The 21,326-nt window shown below is 41.3% G+C and overlaps 1 protein-coding gene across 1 annotated transcript in view; it reads left to right on the forward strand.

Annotated features, from left to right (window-relative positions):
* The window catches only part of EFCAB5 (EF-hand calcium binding domain 5), a 33,807-nt gene extending 13,264 nt beyond the window's left edge, over positions 1–20,543 (forward strand). Inside the window, exons 6-19 of the mRNA XM_010573943.1 lie at positions 3,044–3,143; positions 3,856–4,068; positions 4,195–4,743; positions 6,660–6,874; positions 8,121–8,277; positions 11,623–11,912; positions 12,797–12,969; positions 13,708–13,936; positions 14,680–14,832; positions 16,518–16,621; positions 17,438–17,691; positions 18,272–18,501; positions 18,702–18,798; positions 20,332–20,543. Coding sequence (XP_010572245.1) covers positions 3,044–3,143; positions 3,856–4,068; positions 4,195–4,743; positions 6,660–6,874; positions 8,121–8,277; positions 11,623–11,912; positions 12,797–12,969; positions 13,708–13,936; positions 14,680–14,832; positions 16,518–16,621; positions 17,438–17,691; positions 18,272–18,501; positions 18,702–18,798; positions 20,332–20,498 — 2,931 coding nt within the window. The 3' untranslated portion in view covers positions 20,499–20,543. The remainder of the gene's footprint in view (positions 1–3,043; positions 3,144–3,855; positions 4,069–4,194; positions 4,744–6,659; positions 6,875–8,120; positions 8,278–11,622; positions 11,913–12,796; positions 12,970–13,707; positions 13,937–14,679; positions 14,833–16,517; positions 16,622–17,437; positions 17,692–18,271; positions 18,502–18,701; positions 18,799–20,331) is intronic.
* Positions 20,544–21,326: the final 783 nt, after the last annotated feature.

Consider the following 21,326-nt stretch of genomic DNA (forward strand, 5'->3'; position numbering starts at 1 on the left):
TAAATTACAGTCAAATTAGAAGGTATCCACATGATCATTATTATGATTTCAAATGCATGCATCCAGAAGGATGGCAGCTCAGCAAGAACAGCCTGGACTATACAGTGAAGCAGAAACTTTCCAAGACAATACCAGAACACAGTTGAATTACTGCTCTAATGCCCAGAAAGAGCTATTGCTCTGTGAATTTTAAGCTTATCGTCTCTCTGTGCTCACATGTATCAAGTATAGTTTCTTTTATACATTATACCAGAATCTACATTAATTTTCAGGGACGTTTTAAGCTTGGGATCTTTAAAGGTAACTGAATTTAGTCAGAGTTTTCAAACTAATGATGTTTGAGACACTTCTGATTACTTTCCTTGCAGTACAGCAACAACAAAGTCTGCTTTCTCATGACCTTTTCTGAGTGTCTCTTCTGCCCATCTTGCTCGCTAACAAGCATACTGTGGTGTTCAAGATATACACGTCACATTTCCAGAAAAACAATCAAGCGGTTAAACACTGACCTATCACCGATTAAATGGCAAGTCTGGTTTAGTCTGTGTTGTTAAAGGAATTACTCATAGATCACGGAACATTGCTGAAAACAACTGAGAATCATCACCTGCCAATATCGAGGTGACAAGAAAATTAGGTCAACATGTTTCAACTCTCTAGCCACTAAAGCTGGCACTCGTTAAAAGTGGAGACAAGTTTTGGGCGGTTGTACAAACACAGATGGTCTGCTGTTATTTCTAGTGGATGCCGTACCTGTCCTGCCGACGAGACTCAGTACAAAGGGCTGATGGGCAGGAATCTTTCATCAGCCTCCCCAGTCGCACACAAAGTACAAAGAAACATGACCTTTGCTAGTAAATTTAGGAACGCCGAAAGATAGCATAACTGGGGGTGGGACTGTGGTCCTGTTGTAATGCTCCTCTCTTCTACAGATAGCTTTACTGTGACATGTTCCTCCCAAGGTAATTTGTAAGGAAAAGTGTCCTGAGATAACAGGAACCTCTGGTAGAATGGCAAATCTGTATAAATTGGAAATGTAAAAAAAAAGTTGGAAAATATACCCCTAATTCATATTCTGTAATTTCTGAAAAGGAATTTACTATATTTAGCAATATATAAAAATAAAATTATTTCATCTAAATCACAAAAAACCTCTTCTAGAATCTGAGTTATCTAAATCCTCCAAGTACATTTTTTTAACATGACAAAAAAGTATCTGAATCCCAAACCAACATTTTTATTTTCTTTTCAATAATACTTCATTGTTTTCTTTTTAATAGTACTTCATTCATTGATTTACCTTTTTAATAAAACAAAGCTTTGTATTACTGCTGCCAGCTTCAGGGCAACCAGCAGATGATTGTGACGAGTAACAGCTGAGGAAATTCAAAGGGAAAATTAAGTATGTGTAATGGAAATACTGAATGGAGAATCCAAATATTCCGCGGAGATCTGGTAACGTCTTCAAAAACATGTTCTGTGTTTGCGTATCTACTAAATGGATGCAGAGTCCGATCTGATATATTCAACTGAAAAACAAACAGCATAAAGAAATGTTTGCATGGGAATGTGCAAGATATTTGTATATGAAAGTCAAGAAGATGAAGATACTGGGAATCAGGCCCTACATCTTGTAAGTTTAGGGACAGACTTATGTGATGACAATTGTTGTTCCAAACCCACACATGGCTGAAATTCAGCTGTAATTTCCAGCATTTTTTTACCAGCAGGAATTAAGATACCAGAGTCTGAAACACTAAAACTGGACTGGACAACAAGTTACAGGTCAGTTCTGATCCTTTGTCAGAATTTGCAAAAGCTTTCAATTCCCTTTACAGTAAAAGTGTTGTAGTAACAGAAAATGTGATTTATTCACTTAGTTTTCAGTATTAGCTTCCTTGGGAGGCACTTCTCCACTAAACGATGGGTATCTCTCAGCTGTTTTCAAGTCCTCTGTTCCTAAACATTGATGCTATTAATGATGGTTTTAGATTATAAACAACACAGTCATCTTGAGCTCATTTCCAGAAAAGAGCAGCAAACTTCTTCCTTTAGTTCTTCAGCCTAAGGGCAGGAAAAGTTCACAAAGAATTAAAAGCTCAGTGAATTTTACATTTTGCAGTCTTTACTCTAAGAGCAAAATGGGAAAAGGAAATCAATAATTTAGTTGGAAGGCTACTTGTTACAAATAATGAACTCAAGTAAATCTGTTTTCTAATTAACTACTGTCTTTCCCTAATGGGAGGGAGATTACAAAGGTGGTAGGACTTAAATAATGACAACAGGAATTCATCATAAAATGGAAAACTTGCCATCATTTAGATTTGCTTTACTTTTTAAATTCACGATTTCCTGATTGGAAATGAACCATTTAATTGTCTTTTCCTGGTTTTACTGTCTGTATACACTCATTCTGAGCAACAAGGACTCATTCTGAGCAATAAACTCTGCATGTTCCTCTGCACTATAACTACAGATACCTCTCTCACCTCTGTGATCAAATGTGTATGGATTTTTAAAGGAAATTAAGCAGGTTGTCATAATAGCTCAGATTTTTGGACTAATTATTTTCCCAGGCAGTTGCCAATACATAATGCTTCAAAGGACATGATGGGGCACAAAACCAAACTACAATGTGCAGTCACTAACATAATACAGCACAGCCCACAATATGTGAAAATTCTTCTGCAGTACTGTCTGGCAATCAGTGTCTGTCCTGAAAGTATGAAATGTCGAAGCTTTGATCTTTACATGAAGAACTCCTTTGGCAGAGGGGGTTACAACCACCAACTGTAATTTGTCAAGAATATGCAAGAGGATGTCCCTGCAAAGTGATAGGTATGAGGAGTTCCAGCGAAGCCCAGAGAAGAAATTTTTGCCTCTATGAAATGAAATTAACTGCTTTGAAATTTGTACTGATGTTCTGGTAATGGATAATTTTCAGTCACAGTAATTCTTAGGTAATTGTGCCTTTGTAGTGCTGCAAATGTTGATGTAAGTCCCAAGAACCAAAGAAAAAAACAATTGTAATCTTTTTGTCTAGGTTGGTCTCTTAGACAGACGAAAAATACTTGCCCTGCTGATAGACTTCTATGACAGAAGCCCCGTGATTGCTAAGAGGGGATTCTGTAACCCAAGGCAGTGTAAGTATATGGGATGTTTCAATTGTGGTTAAAACATTAGGAGGTCATATGAGGTTGTATAGTGAATATATGTTTTATAAGTGTTACCAGAAGTGAACACAGCCTAAAAAAGGACCCAAATGAATGCTGTGACCTATACACCATAATTTGAAAACATGTTTTGCAAACTGTGATGCAATGTTCAGAAATACTTCAGCATCCAAAACTTTTCCTTCCTACAAAATTCTGAATTACTTTTTGAAAGTAGGATTAAAGAAAGACTACTTTTCCTGAAACAGTTGTTCTTTCTTACTGGGCAATATTAGAAGTTAATTTTGTGTTTACACTAAAATTTCTCCAGGAACATGGAAAGATAAAGAAAAAACACAGGGAATCATCTACGGGAAAGTAAAATATTTTTAAGATATTGGACATTCATTAATTGCTAAGATCAAATGCAAGGCAAATTACAGCTTTCCTTCTTAGTATGGAGAATTATGAAACATTTATTTCAAATATGGTGTAATACACAATAACAAGTGCAGTTCTCTGCAGGCAAAGACATTCTGAAGTTCCGTGTTTCTGAGATGCATGTTTGCAGAAGGTACTTTCTGACAGTGTTTGTATTTGCTAGGAAATACCTCTTTTCTTTTTCTTTGAATTTTCTTGTGCAATACTAGAGAACATAAAACTAATGCAAACTATCAAGTTATTAATATTTTTTCTATTTTAGGGCCAATAATTGAGCTGCAAGAGATTGAGCTTGTGGATTTATGGGGAGGCCTTGATGACCAGGAAGTTTGTGAGGAACTCAGCGAGAAGTTAGTCTTGTCACAAGCAGGAAATTTTGAGGGAGGGATTTTAGCATCTGAACCTGTAGGTGATAATAGACAAGGCACATATGGAATGAGAACTAGTGTCAGAGAAGGTCTTTTTGAACAAAAGGGCATAAGTGAAGCTGAGACTGGAGGAATTTCTAAAGAAGAAAACCAAGCAGCAGAATCGAGTGATGCTGAGTTGAGAAAGGAAGATGAGGTCGCTGCGTCAGCAGTGAAAAGCACTGATTTTGAAGCTAGTGATTGGGATGGAGATACCATACATAGGGAGAAATCCAGTTTCCATGAAGATATCAAAACTGAGAGGCAAACCGAGTCTGCAAGTGCAGACAGACAGGAGGAAGCTTTCCCAGGATCAGCCTCTACTGGGTACAGTCTCAGTAAAGATGGAGAACCTGGATCTGAAAAACAGGTAGAGGAAGAGGAATTTAGCCCGGGTAGAGACCCTGACACAGAAACAAATAGGGAAGAAGGTTATCGTATCTTGGATGGAGAACCTGGCTCAGAAGAGCAAGTTTGTCAGAAGGAGGACAATGGGATTGCAGAAGCAACCAACACAATTTCAGGACCAACACCTGAAGCTATAACCACAACCTCAGAAGACAGAGCTGTGGCAGACATGGACATCATTGCTTCAAAACAGGATGCTCCAGTTGCAGAGGTTGTGAAAGAAACTCCTGCAAGAAAAGAGAGTTTTTCTAAGCAGCATGGCAGCCAGTTTGGCCAACAGACAAGCTCAGAGACAAGACTGCAGGACGAGGACCTTCTGCAAGACCAGGGTAAAGGTAAAGCACTCTCCTTTATTCTGGCAGACATTAATCTTTTTCAACATATACATTTGGACTGGTTTAACTATAGGTGTGGTTTTAATCCATTTCAAAACTATTGAAAGTATGTGAGTGGTTTCTGAATACACAAGACCATAAGCTTTGATATCTTGTCAGCATGGCGTTTCCTGCCAAGGTTTCAGAGTGTGTTCCTCTCACAGGGCGGCAGGTGAGTCACTTTGCTGGTGATCTGTATTCAAGGCACTGAGCAGACACTTTAATTCAAGCTGGGACTTTCTGAAGCAGCAGCATTTTTATAATAAGGAGAAACTTTATGTTCTGTTTCAACCTGTAATATTAGTATAGCAAGGCAGGAGCCTGAGCATGTAAAATATAGAAATGACTTTTAATAATTTTTAGACTGTGATTGCCCATAGGGAGATATAGTATGGGAACATTTAGCAGGAACCTTTCATTTTAATCTCTTACTGTGTTTCCAAAGGACTACCATACTTCCTAATTGTGTACAAAGGCCCTTATTCCAGGAAGGCTGTGGTCAGGCAACTGTGTTTCCTAAGGGGTATTTAAGGACCAACCTCCTTGCTAGCACTCTGTGAATACACTCTTGTGTCTCACAGTTTAAAACACTGCAAGAACTGGGTCTACATTGCCAGAGCAGTCTAGTGACAGACTTATTATGAAAAGGGCTGTAAAGCCGATGGTACAGCCCAGTGATACCTACGGCTTTCTGTAGTTAACTTCCAGTACACAGCGCTAACCTGTCATTCAGCCAGTCCCTGGATGCGTATCCTGCATTGTTTGGGGCATTCAGTACTTCCACCTTCAGAGCAGATTCCCACCCTGTTCTCACAGAAAAGATGGTGTGGTGGTACGATGCTCTTTGAGAGAAAGGTGAATGGAAGCAAGAAGTCTGAATATCATTTTGAACCTATCTTGGAAAAGAATTTGTCTTATTATTCTTGCTAAAATGGGTATTTGTAGCTGGGCTTAAGAAATGTGACATTCACTGTGTGAATTTCAGGAAGCAGTATTTCCAGACAGTAAAAATAAATAGCTACTGATAACAAGGGTAACTCCAGAGACACAGAGGTAGATTTTACATATTAATCAGCAGGGTGCTCAGACTAGTAAGCTCTGGTTCACAGAAGATTTCTTTTTAAAATTGCAGGTCCAGCACACTCAGACAGACAGGATTCTCCAGCTGAAACTAGCAAGGAGTTTGAAGTGCCATGGTCAGGTAACTGCTCATGTCAGCTCTTTTCATCTGCTTTAGAAACTATAGCTTGCATATATGTATTTAAAGGCTTTTAGAAAAGCTGTATCTTGTGTCTTTTTAAAAAGCTTATATCATTACAAGGTATATTTTATCTTTCATCAGGTGGCCTTCTGACTTGTGACCTAAGTTGCAGGTATAGCAGCTATGGAGCAAGAATTCCGGAGGACTGGAAGCGTGAGAACACTAGATTTCCAGGTATTTGGTCACAAAGTTGTGTGTTCACTTGGGCACATAGTGGCTGGCAGTGTCTGCAGACATGCCAGTACTGCTGTGAGCTGAAAGTTTGGGCAAGAATACAAACACTAATTCCCGAAGCTGACTTCAAGGTAAGAGCAGTGTAGTCTTTGTCTCGGAAGGCCACTTGCTGTATAACAGTAATCTCAGCTCACCTGTGTTCAGTGATTTGACCTGGTTGTACGATAGCATCCATGCTAGACTGCAGCATAAATCTGAAGAGATACTATTTGAAAAGTATAAGCAGATTAAGGCCCTTAGTCAGCATGGAGTCAGGCTGTATTGAGCCATACTTTCACTGGATAGGAAGTGCAGGATTCAGGACCGCGTTGATACCTGCCACGTGGCTGGCTTTAGGGCAGCATTTGTCTTCCTGCGACACACTGTGCTTTCTGTCTTTCAGACTTACATGCCATCATGGCAGAGATTCAGAACCGTTGGGCTTCTCGTACTAGGAGTGCCTTTGATGAAAGCTGCCTCAACCTGCCACAGTTTGTACAGCTCATGGAGACATTTGTTGGTGAAGACATTTCTCTGCCTACTGTGAAGAGGCTTATTGCATTTATCAAAGAAGAGTACAAACAGACAGAAGAGGAAAAAATAGAACAACTAGAAAAAGTAAATATTGATAAGTTTTGCTGATCCCACATCCAAACAAAAAACAAGCAAATGCCTACAGACACTGACAAAGTCAAATTTTAATCTCATGCTGGCAGAGCTATTCACTTGCAGCCTTGCATTCTCTATTTCTTCAAGAGACCTTTTACTCCTTTGTTTTCATATGGATCCTCCCTCCCTAGCCCTTAGCTCTAGAAGTGATGACAGACTCATCGTGTAAGAAGTTGTCTGTCTGTACTAGAGTTGGACTCAGTAAGACAGCAGGTTGATAGTTAATTGTGAAAGAGCTCAAAACATTCCATTCTGCTTATTCACCTTTATAATAGCCAAGAACCTGATCTCTGACCTACTGCATTGGCATGTGCATATGAAGTTTGGGATGTTTTGGGGAGGATTTTAAACCAAGTGTGTTTGGTTTTGCTATGTGCATGGCTGCGTGTGAATGTGCACATGCTTCTTTGTGTTTAAGTTACAAAGTGCTCTTGCCATGTGTTGAAAAACTATATTCCCCTTCAGCAATATCCTCATGCACAGCATCAGGGTGCCCCATATCACTTCAGAGTACAGATATATTTCTTTCTGGGTCTATCCATAGTAGCCTCTCTAGCTGCATTTTCCTCAGACCTCTTTCTAGTTTCCCTCTGTGCTGCTGACCTAATTCGGATGAGCTATTGGATCTGACGGCTCTACTGTCCTCACGCTGAACACAACACACACTGCCAGTATTTTGGCCTTTGAGACAATTCCACTCTGGCCATTTAACACTGTATACTTTGCAAAGACTGGGTTTAAAGGACAAATTGTACATGCATTTGCTTAGAGCCCATGCACCTCAGGGCAGCACCAGCAAAATAACAATGTACAGAAATACAATCTGTCACATCTTTGGGTGTTAATAACAAGGCTGTGGTTAGTTCTTGCTGGGAAGACATTTGTATTCTGGAAAACTTGCACTTACCTGAGTTGATGTCACCTTAGATCCAGCACAGGCTTCGTTTGTTCACTGGGAACTAACCCTCTGCAGTGCTGATTTTGCCTGGTAAAACGGAACTGTCAGCTGTGTTTAGTGTTTCCAAACATCTCCCAAGTTTAATGATTCATCTCCAGGTCTGAGCTGTGTATGTACAGATTTGGCCTGGCCCATAGGAATTATGTGATCAGCATACCATTGCCGTTTCCAAACTTGTGTAGACACTGAGCGTCAGTGTCCAGGAATTATCAAAGACCAGCTGTTCCTTTATTGTAGGTTCACCGCATCTCTCGCTTGGCCCAACGGAAACTGCTTTTGGAGGCACTTTTCAAAAAGTGGGACAACAATGCATCCGGGTTTCTGGACCTGGAAGAGGTGGATACTGTTCTAAGCACATTCAAGGAAGGGATGGAAAAAGAGGCCTTGAGGAAGGGTAAGGGAACAGCTCTGCTCTGAGAGAACAATGTCAACACAGTAGGCCTTAAACCATTCAATGACAGTGCTAATGAAGTTGTTGGCAAGTAGCAGTCATTTTTTGGTTTTGCAAGCAATCATAAGCATACATGGTATGATGTATAAAATGAAAAGGAACAGTTATCCAGACCTACTTGTTAATGCATAGCTCTATCCCCTCCTCCTGTACAAGTCTCCTCTGTGAAAGATTCCCAGTCAGAGAGGTAGCCCAATGCTTTCATGATGTTGTGATGCATTAAAAAATTATTTCAGCTGTAACATGCAATGTATACTTGTGATATGGCAGTGAAAAACACACGTAAAGCCTGAGGACATGTTTGCACTTTTAGTCTAGCCCATCTGTGTTATCCAGCTATTTTTAATAGATAGACTTTACTGTGCTGTCTGCAGGAATGTATCTCAGAGGAGAGGACACCAGCTTTCCTTACGGGTCTCAAATAGCCTTTAGTAAGCCACACTGTTGCACAGTTCTCATAAATTAGACAGCAACTTTGAGTCTCACTTCTCTGTTGGTTCATTTCTTCGAATAAACTTAGCGAATTTGGTCCTTGACAGAATAGACTTGGGTCAGACTGAAGTGCTGCAGGTTCACCTAGACCTGTCTGACAGCATCATACATATTGACATGTGGGCATTAGGTGCTCTGAAATACTGTATTAGCAATTAAGAACATGTCTGCGTGTGTTCTTGGGTGGAGAGGACTGGTATATTCATGTTCATCTTCATGTTGCTTGCTCTGCTGCACATTACTAAAAATGGCTCATTTTGGCAAGCACCAAAATCTCTTCATCCTTTAGCTTACTTGGGGAAGCTAGTGGGGAGCGCACTGGCATGTTACAGTTAATTGTCTCCAGGCTGCACAGCCACAGAAGAAACTGGCAGTTTACAGCTCTCCTGTATTCAAAGCATGCCAGAACACACTACAGAAATATGGAAAGATGTAGTCCCTTCCATGAAGCACTCATAAACTAAAAGACAAATAGATAGAAAGATAGCATAGCAAAATCAATACCACCTACAAGCAACATAAAACTATTCCTAGCAGCTTCAACCTAATCTCTCAACAACATCATGGAAAAAGCAGGTTTGAGGGAAGGATTCACAGACATTGCACTCCTCCTGGATGAAAACACAGAGTGAAAAGTGGGTAGAATTATTTGATTTTCCTTGTAAGTGAAAAGTGTAACATTACAGATACAATGGGGAAAATAATTTGTTATGCTGTGGCTCAGTAATGAAGGCACTCATCATGCTGTGATCAACTTCATTTGTATTTCTTTCTTCACCTCTTTCTTCAAAGAGAGGAGAAAGTGGAGGTGAAAATCCAAACATTTTTACACCATAAAAAATTCTCCATCCTACTTCTGTCAGAAAATCTGAAATTAAATTAAAAAGTACTGAGTGTTCTTTAGATGATGGACAGGATAACACAGCATTAACAGTCACCTCCACCACGATGGGGGTCAGTCAGTACTTGCTACTTCTATAGCTAAAATCAGTGATAAAATGCCCCCTGACTTCTGTGGGGGAAGGAGGAGGCACTCAGCTTCTATAAACATCAGTGTCTTGGGTGCACTGGGAGGCAATCAGAGCAGCTCCCTGCTTGTGCCCGTGCATCATTAATCAAAGCAGTTTCTATTACACTGTTCCTTATAGCCCGCTGTATATATTGATCACAAAATACTCTTTGCTTAACAGCAAAATCACACTTCTACTTATATCGCTAGTCGAAAGCGGCTTGACAAATCACTCCCTTTTCTTTACTTCTTCGAGTCCAACAGGATTTGAAATCAGCATGCAGGGGAAAAAAAAAAAAATGATGAAAGTGTTAGTCATTGCAATGCTCAGGAGAGACACTACCGGGAGCATGATCCGGCAAGCCCAGCTTGGGCAGAGCACCCGAGGAATCCCGGTTTGCCAAAGCCGGGAGACTGCCTGCAACTTCGGCAGGCTGTGCAAGAGCTCCCCCGTGAGCCCAGAGCTGTGGGGTGGGCGGCAGCAGCAGCAGCGGGTCTTGGAGAGCTGGCACAGGGCTTGAACAATGCTGATAGACCGGCTGCTGATTTAAGTAACAGCTAAATAGAAACCGATGAGGTAAATTTAGATTTTCACGCTCAGTCTGTTAGGATTACAAGTCTGAGGGTGAGTCCCATTTGTCTTCAGGACTTCTGGGCAAACTGGAACTTTGTGAACTAGAATGAGTAGGTACAGGAAAGCAATTCTTGAGAGTCATAATTTGACCCTTACAGCATTCCTCATTCCGCCAAGCAAAAGGCAACTCTGCCAGACCTTTCTACTGCAGCTTATTTGCCCGCGTTTGGGCAAGCTCAGCTGCAGTCCCTGGGACATGAAAAAGGGGACTGAGGCACAGCTCCACTCTCCAGCCTTGTGCAAGATGGGAAGGAGCAGCCTCTGTGCAGTGATCTTTACTCCTTCACTCCCCTGGGAGCTAACAGGCAGCACTTGACTGTTTTAGGTGTTTTTTCACACTAATTTATTCTTCTAAACCCTGTATTTCTTATAAAAGTTCTTGCTCCGCATCTACATCTCTTAGTGCAGTACACGTGATTCCAGAGTACTGTCGTCCCAACCTCTGTACAACTTCAATAGAGCTTTTGTTTTCTTCTTTGTTTATAAGATTTAGCACAAACCAAATGTTATTTCAATAATTCATCCAAGGCACCTAAAGAAGGGTAATTAAGAATGATAGTTACTTTGGAGGGCCTCAAAATTAAAATATAATGCCTGCAAGTATGGTAGATAATGGGAAATTGAGGAATATGAGTGATCTGTGAAATCATCTGTAGACTCTGGCTTTTACATTTTTAATGGGAGTGATGAGTAGTTTTTCTGTAAAGTCTCAACTACTATTACTGTATGCAGAATGCCTACCTGCAGCCCAGTCCCACCAGTCCTTCAAGTGTCCATAAAATTTGGTTCTGATGTGGAGATACCTCTGATTTTTGAAAACTCCAAGCAGCTTTCCTATTTTCCATTGACATTTGTTGTTTAGGTATGTTGCAGAGGCTACAAAAGGGGCACAGGAGCAATGCCATGCAGGTTTCTTTCTCAGTAGGTGAGAAAGCAGGCATCTAGAGGAAAAGGTGCAGCCAGTCTGGAAGCTGGAGATTACCTGTCATGATGACAACTTCCATTTAGGAGATAGCTGGAAGAAACCCAGAATGATGTCCTGGAGCATTCCACCCAAAGCCAGTTTAGGGCTTGATTCATATTTTGCACAGGAAAAGCAAAACTTATTATTCAAATAGATTGTCCCTGTCTTATTTTCTATTTCTTCTACTAGCAAAGAAACACCTTTGCTGCCGTTACCCACAGCTCAGCAGAGTGGGGAAGCTATCCCCAAAGGCATTCCAGACTTTCCTTGAGTTACTTGCTTCTGAGTTCCCTGGCAATGAGGATGAAGCTATTGATAACTTGGTGGAATTTCTGACCGCAAGTGTGGAACAAAGTCACATGAAGTGCTTGCAAAGCTTAACCAGGAGGAAATGGCTGTACAATATCCAGCAAGCAGCTGAGACCAGTGGAGCAAGCATGGAACCAGTTTACAAAGCAGTGTTTAAGGCCCTCACCCAGGTATGCATCCCACAGAGCGCAAGAATCACTTGTGTTGGGATTGTGACACTGACTTCAGCCCCTGCTGCATTTGAGTGGAACTCACAGGTAGCATGGGAAGTTGGTCTGAGGCTGGTTTCCTTGTGCTGTTCTGCACTTAGCCGATGTTCAGGAGAGCCCATGGTTGTGCACAGAAAGAGTCATAGGTCAGATATGCAATACAAGAATTCTCATCCATGCTTTGCCAATACAGAATGCATTTCATGGATACTTATGTCGCTTTTTGAAGAGCTGACTCAGATAAAATCTGGAAATCCATAGTTACAGTTTTGGAGCTTCTGAAATTAAACACACCAGAGTCAGTCTGGGACAAAGCTGCTTAATTTGTAGTGGAGATAGTTTCATTTTTAACTTGCAGCTGCAAGTTAAACACTTTAGATGTTTGTCCTCACCATTAAAGCCCTCCACAAAACCAAACTTCTCTCATGGTAGCTGAAGTGTTCTTACAATATTTTCTAGATTTGTAATAGCAACTCTGGCACTTGTTTGATTGTGTCAAAGGAATCTCCTATTGGAAAAGAAATCCATAGGAGTTTTGCTTAGGCACAGGTTATAATTATGGATTATTTTTATATGAACTGCTCCCTATTAGCAGCAGGAAAATAGAAATCCATTTTCCTTGCCAATTAAAATACCAAGTGGTTTTGCTTGTAACAGGGCATAGTACTGGTCAGATGGGATCACAGCATAGGCACGTACATGTCATGTAGTTGGTGCATGACATACCAAATCAGTCACCCAGAAGAGCATCTCAGCAAAAAATGAGACAAGTGCTAAGTACATGAAATAAGTGTAATGGCCAATGGCTAATGTACATAATGTAATAGGAAACATTTGGTTGCTAGGATGCAGAAACCCATGGGGATAACAAGAAGATCAGTGCATATATTGCCCTTTTGGAAGAGAACCAGCTCTCACCAGAGCGGGGACAGATTCTCCTACACTATGTGGCATGTACCGCAGATGATGCGCCATATGTTCTAAACCAGATACTTTACAGAGACATGAAAGGAGTCAGGTAAGAAAAGTTGCAAATAATTGTTCCTTTTTCTAAAAAATATTTGGAATATCGGGGTACCAGGCAATGTTTGGGGTGCACTGGAAACAGAGGCTGATAGAGTACTCCAGAGAGGAAATATCCTCAGGGACCATTGTGGAATGATTCATTATCATATACATGTCCTTATACTCTGCATGGTCTACTTAGAATGGCTCTGTTTGGGATTTCACTCCTTTCCTTGGGGAGATTACCTCACAGTCTAATAAATCTCATCCTTTAGCAAATGTCTATTACATTGGGCCTACATTTTCTTCTTTAAATATTAATTCCCTTTTCCCAGTTCACATCCACAGGATGTTTTTGAGAACAATGCCTTTCCTTCCCTAGTGTTTACACTATAAGCAGCTTTCATGCCTCTTTTCATTTTCAAAAGCTAGACATATTTGTCTCTTTCTTTAAATATTGCTTCTTCTAATCTATGAAATGTAACTGCTCCTAGCTTCTGTATTCCTTTTCATTACATTCATTAGTTGATGTTTTCAAAATGTCCTAAGGATGAAAAGTGTCTTATTTATTACCACTGTCTTTGGGATGCAAGTGGTAAATGTGGTATTTCTGGGTGTGGTCAGAGTAAGGGGCTAACACCTTCCTCCTCTGATGCCAAAAAGCAGGGAGAGATCAAAGCTGCAGTATTTATTGCTTTGCTAAAGGTTTTCTGTTACTCTTAACAAACCTCCTCATAAGTTTATTTTTCAGCTTTGCAGCCGTTGAAGAGGGAAAGCCAATCCATGTTCCAAGAGTTCAGCTCCATGGAAGTATCCACTTCTGGAATTATGACCGGCCAGTGGAAGAGAGAAAAGGTTCACTCCTGGTACTGCCATTGCACGATGCTCGCTGGAGAGCCTTTGGCATTCTAGGACTTGACACTCTTCGGGACCAATGTGAGAAAACCATCTTTCTGACCCATGAGATCAGTTTCTATCAGGTGGGCATCATCACAAAGCAGTTTGTTAGACTACTCTTCAAAAACCTGTGTAGGGACCCTGTGAATTTTACATGTTCATTCTGAGTAAATGTAAGATGTACGACTAGGAAAAGAACTGTGGGGCCCTTTTTACTGTATATGGTGACAGTGGTGTGAGCAGAACACCTTATCAATATCTTAATGATTAGCGTCTTATCTGTAATTGATTATGAGGTATCACTTCATCAAGGATGTATTTAAGCTTCTCCTGACTAGTAAACTAATTGCACTTTTGTGCAAAGCCCAAAGATAGTAAGTAGCTTTTATTCCCTGAAGCTCTGGACCTCATATTTTTGTTAGTTTCCATAAAGTGGCATGAAACCTTACTTTTTACATGGTGGAATAATTAGAAGCAACAGCAGTCCGGATTTCTTTGGGATGCTCTTTAGCATCAGCCTCATTGTGGATGCATCATCTGGGCAGCAGGGAGCGCAGCAAGCCAACATTACCAGGCAATTTGGCTATTGCCACTAAAAAACAACTTTGTCTACTTTAGGACTTGGCTGTGACAGGGGTACTCTGCAGCTTTAGAGCATTATTTGATAAGGGACATTTCACAGTTGTTTTTCGGCTTTACAAGTTCTGATTAAAGTAACTTGTTACAAACCATTTTCCTTCGTTTTGCTGCATGTACGTTTCCCCAGCTTTTTTTCCCCAAATCATATGAAACTGTCTGGCTCATTTGGAGGATTCTGCTTTCACAGGGAGTTTCTCATGCATTCAGCAAAGCCTACCACCATATCTGCACACTGGAAAATGTTCTACAAATGACTGTTACTGCTCTGGACTGGTTGTATCCTAGGGCACCCAGCATCCACACTGTTATTACGTACCTGGTGGAACCTGGCAAAGACAAGGTATGCAGACTGCTGCAGCGAAAAGGCCTGTAATAGTCAGGGGCTGGAAGGCTGCTTTGGTGAGGACATGTAATTTCTAGCTGCCTGTGAGTTCTCAGTGGTTTTATCATAAAAACTGAAGCCTGCCTGAAATTCTTGCGCCTGCCTGTGCAACAAAAGGGCTACAAAGGGAGAGAGGGAAGTTTCCTTCTGTAAAGGAGGCCACTCTTCAGTCTTTTCATCCTCCCATGTAAAACAACTCAAGAGCACTGCTAGTATAGCCCCTTCTCAAGCTGCCAGAGGAGGCCCCCAAAGATGATCAGGGGGCTGGAGCATCTCCCCTATGAGGACAGGCTGAGAGAGTTGGGGTTGTTCAGCCTGAGGAAGAGAAGGCTCCAGGGAGACTTTACAGCGGCCTTCCAGTACTTAAAGGGGGCCTACAGGAAAGATGGGGAGGGACTCTTTAACAGGGAGTGTAGTGATAGGACGAGGGGTGATGGTTTTAAACTGAAAGAGGCTAGATTTAGATTATATACTAGGAAAAAATTCTTCACTGTGAGGGTGGTGAGGCACTGGAACAGGCTGCCCAGAGAAGCTGTGGATGCCTCCTCCCTGGAAGTGTTCAAGGCCAGGTTGGACGAGGCTTTGAGCAACCTGATCTAGTGGAAGGTGTCTCTGTCTGTGGCAGGGGGGTTGGACCTAGATGCTCTTTAAGGTCCCTTCCAACACAAATCATTCTATGATTCTCCACAGGAAAAGGGACTATTCTCCTACATCAGTGCTCACAGCTGCACAGCAACCAATAGAGCAAAACCCCACACCCATCCATCCATCCATCTGTCTGTAGGTTAGCCAACACTGCAAGTCCCTGCTAAAGCTTTGCTGTCTGGGACCTCCACAAAGGGAGATGCTCTTCTGTGGAGATTTTGTGCATGTCAAAATTATGGTATTTTATAGGAAAAAAGAATGTCCCAGCTAATGTATTAGCTCTTCATTCTGAACTAATGTCAGCAGCCAAGACATAAATACAACTCAGGAAGTGGCTGCTTCCCGATTAGCTAGCTTGTAACAGCAGCCCCCCTCCCAGCAGATCATATTCCAATTGTTCAGCAGGCACTCGGGCCCTGGGAAGCTTGTCACTTCACGTACAAGTAAGTTAAGAAGACGAAAATTGTATGAAATATTTAGGACTGATCCTGTGTCATCACAAAGTCTGTATGACATCTGCTGTAGCCATAATTCAGCTGCTTCCTCTGATAAGCTTGGTTTATGTTGGCAGCTTTCTGTTGTCATTCCAGGCTTTGCACTGTTCCCTTGTTAGCTGCCTGATAGCGAGGTCATTTGTTCCCCTCTATGCTTTTCACGTGTCAAGGCACACTGACACAACCATGACACGAGAAAGAGGACTGCAAGAGGATGGGAAAAAGAAGGGAAACCTCTTCTTGGCCTGTGGGTGTTCCTCAGTGTGGAGCCTGGGGGTGGATTAAATAGCTGAGGGAGGTCCAGGGCACATTCTTCATCCATCTTGAGCAATACACTCTGGGAATAAAACCAAGCATTGTTGGGAAATGTCTTTAAACCATCCCATTGCACTTGAATGTACATAGGAGTTTCCTTTAAGAGATAAACAATTTCCTCCCTCTCCAGGCTTCAAAATGGCTGTTCCTTTCTTGGATGCAGCTAAACCTCCCTTTTCTCTCTGGCAGACATGGGACTATGCTCTGCGCAAGATGCTTACTACAGATAATACAGGACAAAAAGAAATTCATAGCTCTCCTGTCCTTCTCCTCAGAAAAGAAAACCTCTTAAGGTAGGTTCCAGGACCTGCAATCAAACTAGTCACCTCTGGTCCTACACTCCAGCCTGCATCAGGCATGATCCACATTATGTAAAGCCCATGGTAATGCAACCCTGTGGGAGTGTCTGGCTATAGCTCTCTCACGATCAAGGCTTCTGGTGTGTTTGCATGTGATACTGAATTATGAAGGGGTGAGTTTTTCTTTGAGTTTAGGCCTGCAAAAACTTAACATCTGACTTAATGCTTACCAGCTGAGCTGCCAAGCAAGCTCTACATCTGCTGCGAAAGGTTTGCAGGATTAGAGCCTACACTGAACCATTTTGCTCTTTAGAATAATCTGTCTTTTTCCCTGGCCATATTAGTCTCATTTTCTTCAACTGTCTGTTTCCTTCCACTGCCAAGATCTTCACAGACTTGTCTTTTAAGCATACCGTCCTTGTTGTCAAAGTTGGGTGAACAGCCATTTGCTGTTCCAGCAGATGTTTTTACTTTTTATAAAACTCTATAGAACAAATGTCAATGCGATTATAAACAGGAAACTGTTTTTAAAGCAAGGTTTCTTAAATTTTTATGATTTTCAGCAATTGCCTTAGCTAAGCAATATTGTGTTCCACAATGCTATTTTCTCCTTTTTGTATATGGCTTGAGTGATACTTAAAGCTGTGCATATTTCAGTTCAAGGAAATAAAAAAATGATTCACTAACGTAATACCTTTGTTTTAACAACAAGACATGAACGGCATCTTACTAAAATATGCTAAATAAATTACCGAAAGTAACGGGAATGGTAAAGTTTAGTACACTTTCCTCTCTTTACTCTCATTTCAGAGATTACCTATTTAAGTGCACAGACAGTTCACAGGTCATTTACACTTCTGTCTGTGGAGAATACCACATTGCAGTACCTCTCCGTGACCTATCAGGACAAGCTCTTGGGATATTTGATATCAGCATTGGACACCACCAGAAATTACCACCTCACGAACACAAAGACCTGCAGAAAATGCTAAAGATGGCCCAAGCTGCCTGCTCTGAGACACTGAAGATGTCCTTAGAGGAAACAGAACCAACCTATGTACTGGGTATTGTGCATACAGAGCCAAGATAGGTTTTTTAGGGATGAAATTAGGAATCTCAGTAAAACCACATCTAAAGTATAATTCCTACAAATATGGAAAGACAAACACAAACCTTTGGCACACGTAAACTACTCCTGAGCAAGCCCAAGTGCTTAGCAGAGTAGAGTTAAACAGAATGTTTAGATTTTGACTCTTGTTCACAGGGTATTTTGTGTGCAAGTCCCACTGAAATCAAAGGTGTGAAGCAAGGTGCTTTGTTCCCTTCAGGGATCTAGCATGTCCTCCTCAGAACTGCCCCAACTAAGATCAAAAGGATTTGAATGTCACAATTACAGAACTACCTGCATGCCTGAACCTTTCATGGTGTCAGGACCTCTGCCTGCCCCTGAGGCAAGCTTTGTCTCCTTCTCAAGCACATACCCGTTTTTAAAATTGCATAGGATACTTGGGCTGTATACAAATTAATCGATCAAGGAGACAAAGAATTAATCATAAAGAGGACAGAGCCTTTCAGTCAATAACATAAGTCTTGAGTAGCAGATGTTTCTGAGCAACTTCTTGAAAGGTTTGCTTTTGATTCCAGAGGCAGAACACATCGCAAATCTGAGGCATGCAGGGATTCTGTTCCACCGATTCATGCTACAGGACCTGCGTGAGTGTGTCCAGAAACTTGATGCTGAGAGCTTTGCTGAAATAAAGAGCTATGTAGAACCGCCAGCTCTGGTACATAACATAGTTAAGGCTGTGCTGTTGCTTCTCCATCCAAACTGGAAGGGGTCAGAGACGACTGAGAACTGGAGTCAGTGTAAACTGGTGAGACTTCAAAATATTGAGACTTTGTTTTCTGCTCTTCTTCCCTCAAGAAAATACAGTAGAATTTGCCAAGGGTGAATTGGCAGTGAAATAATTCATTACCTACAGATTTCCTATATGCTTTTCTCAGCGACCTTTAATTCTGTAACCCTTTCTTAAGTTTTTCACTGCCACCTGACTTTTTGTTCTCTGCATTGCAGAAACTTGATGACAGTTTGATTCAGGAGATTTATTGCTTTGATCCAACTGCTGCATCTGTACAAGTTCAAGCAGAGCTGCTGCTGGACTGCATCACTGGTAAATATCATGAACTAATTGTGAGATTACCAGACACAGTTCAGCAATGAAACAGTGTCAGTGGCAACTTTCAGCTGAGTGCTTTTAAGGTCCTTACTTCAGAAATTAACTTTGATTTCACAATAGATTAAACAACAGATAAAGGGTCCTAAATATCTGCAGTCTTCTTTGGTCAATAAAAGCAAACCTGTTAAATTTAGAATCAAAATTCACTGCCTTAAGGAAAGGGGAGCAGATCAGCTTTGAAACCTACCAGAACAAGTGATCTCATTGTAAACCTCCAGATAAACATATTAAGAATGATGGTTCTTTTGGCAAGTAATATGTAAAGACATACTAAGAATGATGGTTCTTTTGGCAAGTAAATCTACTTCAGACTTCCGTGCCCTGCCCTAGGGACTCACCCAGCTCCAAACAGCAACATGATGGTGGGAGGACAGCGTGAGCCCTCCTCCTTGTAAACACCATCTGCCAGGTACTTAATATACTCGCTGGCCATATACAGGAGCTGGTTTTCAGTCTGTCTTTCTCTCCTTTAATGAATGTGGGCTTTTTTGCTGCCAGAGCAGTCAAGAGGCTATTATTATTATTATACAATATTGCTGCAAGAGAAATGACTATTGTTCTTGTTGAGATCTTTCACTTGATGATGTAATGCCAGACTGAAGAGGCCTGTTAAAAATCAAATGTGGACAAGACTTGTTAGTTTAGCTGGAGATATTTATCAACAGTATCCTGCCTACTGATGAACAGTGAACACTTAATGCAGTCATAGCTCCTTTTCATGTGTTCTCCTCATATATATTAAATTAATTCACTGGAAAGAATGAAGTGGGCCTAGAGCATCCAGTCTTCCTCCAGTTGGGGATGCAGATGTAATTAGAAAGAATACAGCTTTGGCAAACTGCTGGTATGCTACAAAATTTGGCTTCCCAGGATGGAACTTGTTCTGAGAGTAGTGTCAGATCAGTGGTGTCAGTACAGGTATAACTCACAATTGTAGCAATTTCTTTAAAATGACCGTCAGTGTTCACACATGGTGTATGTTGGATAATGCCCTTATGTTCCATATATGTGTGCTGTAATATAGAACAGAGCACAAAATAACCTACACTCTATCGGCAGAGCAACCTTTAATGGTATGATTCTATGCTGACCTTTAACAGCATTTAGTAAACGAGTCTTGAAGGATAATCACTCTCAAATCAAATCTGAGCTTGGGAAAAAAAGCACTTTTCTCTTTATATTTTAAATTACCAAATGTTTAGTATTAAAATACAGCAGACCACTCTGTGCAACAGAAGACCTACCACAATACACAATATATTCTAATAAAAAGGCAGCGTTCCTATGCTTGACCAGTCACTGTCACAACAACGCTATGTGCTTCTCAAAGCATCACCATTTTCCAGGGTGGAACTATCGGACTCAGGGGGAGCTCCACTGATGCGATGATCTTCTGTTCAGTCTTGTAGCAACACCAGTCACGGTTTCGACTTGGGCTTTTGGAGTTACCTCTCTTCTTTGTTTCAGGTGTACCTCAAGCGGCGGTGTGGCAGCAGGGCTCAGCTCCAGCCGAGTACTTGTACCACTGGGTAGACACCTGCCTGTCACTAGCAGAGATCACAAGGAGCCTACACAGTAAAACCACCCCATCTTTAGCCCCTTTTGGCACCCAGTTCCAGTGTACCTCCAATTAAATCTCTTAATTCCTCATCCAACCTTAGCGATTCTGGTATTTGACGTATTTTATTAAATTAACTGTTGCTTTTTTATTTTTTTATGCATAGCTACTAAGTATTTGTTGTTAAGATGTTAGGAAGTCTGTTAGGGATTATTAAGAAAAAGCAGTAAAAACATTAAAGGAAACAATTTTGCTAGTATAATACTATATATATTTTGCTACACTTTAAAAAGCTTGATTAATGTTTTGGTTTTTTTAATTAATTCTGATGAGAGAGAGGCAGGGACGAGTTTATGACTACCAAGCTGCAATGTTCATGAATGATACAGCAAAAATTTTCAAGATTCAGTCTCCTTAAATTACTTTTTAGGAGTAATTTTAACTACAGGTTGTTAATCAGCATTTTGTCAAGTTCTTCTAAACGTGTTGTGGAAAAGCCCTACATTTTAATATAGGACAAAAAAAAAAAGCTTTCTTATTGGTATAAAGCTTGAGATTACAGCCAACTGCACCGTCTGCAGCAAGATTTCATCTTTCCAATAAGGTTTCTTTTAGCAGAATCACTTTTTTAATAAAATTCTGGGAAATTAAACTCTTCTTTCTTTCTTTAGTCGGCAACAAGCGACACCTCCAGGTAGGTGACGACTGGCGGGGGCCCGTTGGCCTCCCCCCCCCCCGCGGGGGAGCGGCGGCCACCGGCTGCCGCAGGGAGGTCGCCTCAGGGGCCTTTCCCGCCTCAGGGGCCTTTCCCGCCGCCGGCCCCACGCGGGCCCTCGTGCCCGGCCGCGGGCAGCAGCGGCCACTGCTGTGAGGAGCTGCCGGCGCCCTCGGCTCGGCTCGGCTC

This window comes from Haliaeetus leucocephalus, unplaced genomic scaffold (genome assembly GCF_000737465.1).
Source record: "Haliaeetus leucocephalus isolate CR32 unplaced genomic scaffold, Haliaeetus_leucocephalus-4.0 Scaffold395, whole genome shotgun sequence".
Taxonomy (NCBI): Eukaryota; Metazoa; Chordata; class Aves; order Accipitriformes; family Accipitridae; genus Haliaeetus; species Haliaeetus leucocephalus.